General features: G+C 50.8%; 1 protein-coding gene across 1 annotated transcript in view; it reads left to right on the top strand.

Annotated features, from left to right (window-relative positions):
• The first annotated feature begins 439 nt into the window (after positions 1-439).
• Positions 440-2,543, top strand: part of LOC126574482 (structural maintenance of chromosomes protein 5) — a 3,508-nt gene continuing 1,404 nt past the window's right edge. Inside the window, exons 1-4 of the mRNA XM_050234707.1 lie at positions 440-529; positions 589-730; positions 787-2,153; positions 2,218-2,543. The exon at positions 2,218-2,543 is cut by the window's right edge and continues 839 nt beyond it. Coding sequence (XP_050090664.1) covers positions 477-529; positions 589-730; positions 787-2,153; positions 2,218-2,543 — 1,888 coding nt within the window. The 5' untranslated portion in view covers positions 440-476. The remainder of the gene's footprint in view (positions 530-588; positions 731-786; positions 2,154-2,217) is intronic.

The raw sequence follows: 2,543 nt of genomic DNA, 5'->3' as shown, positions 1-2,543 counted from the left end.
CATTTTGAACCCCGCTGACAAACCACATTTTCTCCTGTTAAGGCTTAACAGGAGAGAATTTGTATGGCGCGCGCTCCTGTTAAGCCCTTAACAGGAGAGAGAAAATGTGGTTTGTCAACGGGATACTTACGTTTTGTTGAGACCGTTTCTACACTGCAAAGAATTTTTTTGACGAAAATATCATTGATGAAAAGCGTGTTTGGCGTTAACGCGTTTTGTAGGTGTGTTTTGTGCTATACTGTCGGCAGGATTTTGGCTAAAATAGCGCTTTTCATCAAAAGAGCTATTTTCGTCAAAAAACTTCTTCGCAGTGTAGAAACACTCTAATGCGCGACTTTGGTAAACATGTATTTGACAGTCACTGATCCAATATGGCGCCGAAAAAAGTGCCTCAAACTTCACCTGTTTAGTTAATACACATTGCTGTTTTGATTGAATTTCCCGGTTTGTGCGTTGTTGTTTCGTGAATTACAGCGATGGCGCAAACGGTTCTTGGGAAGATAGCGTCGGTGTCGCTGGAGAATTTTGTGTAAGTTCCGCGCTTTTTCCTTGATAACGCTTATTAACAGATTTCATTCTCCTCCGCAGGACTTATGACTCGGTGGTGTTTTATCCGGGGGACTACCTCAACATAATCCTCGGCCCAAATGGCGCGGGCAAATCTGCGATCGTCGCGGGGATCGTCCTGGGAATGGGCGGGAACTGTAAAGTCCTTTCCCGCTGCGAAAATGTAAGCCCCCGCGCCCGTTCCGTTGGTTGTTTCTAATCCCCCCGTTTTATTTGTAGATTGATAGTTACATTAAGAACGGAAAGGCCAGCGCCACAATCCGCATATCCATTTACAAGAGCCAACGACGAGACGTGCAGCGATTCTGTCGTATGTTTGACCACAGCCGGAAGGACACGTTCCAGATCGACGGGACGACGGTTTCGCACCGGGCTTTCCTGGAGAAGATCCGCTCGTACAACATCCAAATCGACAATCTGTGCCAGTTCCTGCCGCAGGACCGTGTGCAGGACTTCACGAAGATGAATCCCCGGGAGCTGCTGCTCAACACGCAGTCCTCCGTATGCCAGCCGCACATGAACGAATGGTTCTCTCTGCTAAAGACGAAACGGAGCGAGCAACAAAAGTCCGGCGCAGCGCGCGCCAACGGTGCAGAACAGCTACGGGAGCTCGAGGCTCGATCCGGCGTTCTGGAGCAGCTGCTGGAACAGAACCGTGCACGGCAGGAGTTCGAGGAACAGATCCGGGTCTGCATGGCGTGCAAGCTGTGGATGGAGTATGAGGATCTGTTCCGGCTGTACACCACCACGAAGAAGGATCAACAGGACGCTAGCGAATTGGTGCGAACGAAAGAGAAGGCGTACCGCAAGTGCCAAAAAGAGATGTCCGCTATCATGGCCAGGAAGGAGGAACTGCAACGCGGCATGACCCAAGAGACGACGTGCGCTCAAGAGTGCACCGACGAAATCAATCGGCTGGAGGAGCAAACGGAAGAGATAGAAGACGACATCCGGCGACGGAAGCGGGAGCTGCAGGATGCCCTCTCTAAGGCGGATGAGTGTCGCACCGAGCTGGAGGACGCAAAGATGATCCTGAGCGCGTTTATTCAAGATTGCGCTGACGCTGCGACTGCGCTCGGATCGGAGGAACAGATTAATGGACAAATCAATGCATTTAAAGCTGCCGAAGGGAAGGTACGGGAAGACTACGATCTGCACATCGAACGACGGCAGGAGTTGAATCAAAAGATCGACAGCGAGCTCAAACCGGAGATGATGAGCATTCAGCGCAGTATTGACACGATCGAAAATGAAGCCAACAATCGGTTGCGTTTGCTGCAGGCTCGGTTCGAGGGAACCTTCCGGGCGATCATGTGGCTGCGGGACAATACTCACCGTTTCAACGGCAGAATATATGAACCCGTGATCTTGGAGCTCAACGTACCGGTACAGGCGAACGCAGTTTTCCTCGAGAATACCATCGGTATCCGGGACCTGATTGCGTTTACCTGCGAGCAGACAGAGGACATGAATTTGTTCCTGCGGATAATACGTGAAGAACTCAAGATCCCAAGTGTGAACGCTATTCACAGTGCGGCGTCTGATTGTCTCCTTTGGAACCCAAAGTACCCGATCGCAAGCTTGAGGTAAGTAGAGGACGCATGGCAGCCCATCGAATCGTATCGCTAATGAGAATTTCTCCCCTTTAAGATCATTCGGATTTCATTCCTACCTCATCGACATGGTGGAAGGACCTTTTCCGGTGCTCAATGGATTGTGCAAGCTTTACAATCTTCACAACATTCCCGTCGGTAGCCCAGAGTCGGCCAAGCACGTGAACTCGCTCCCGGACGTGATTAGCGTCTTCTTCACCGCGACGAATCGCTTCCAGGTTTCGAAATCACGCTACACAAATGAAAAGTCCACCCGGAGCGATGTGCTGCAGGTGCGCAATCTGTTAAACCAATCCACGGACGTAAAGTTGCTGGACGAGAAACGGGCGCAGCTGAAACGGCTGGTGAATCATTGCGATAAGA

Source organism: Anopheles aquasalis, chromosome 3 (assembly GCF_943734665.1).
Source record: "Anopheles aquasalis chromosome 3, idAnoAquaMG_Q_19, whole genome shotgun sequence".
NCBI classification, from domain to species: Eukaryota; Metazoa; Arthropoda; class Insecta; order Diptera; family Culicidae; genus Anopheles; species Anopheles aquasalis.
This window is presented reverse-complemented; position numbering and strand designations above follow the sequence as displayed.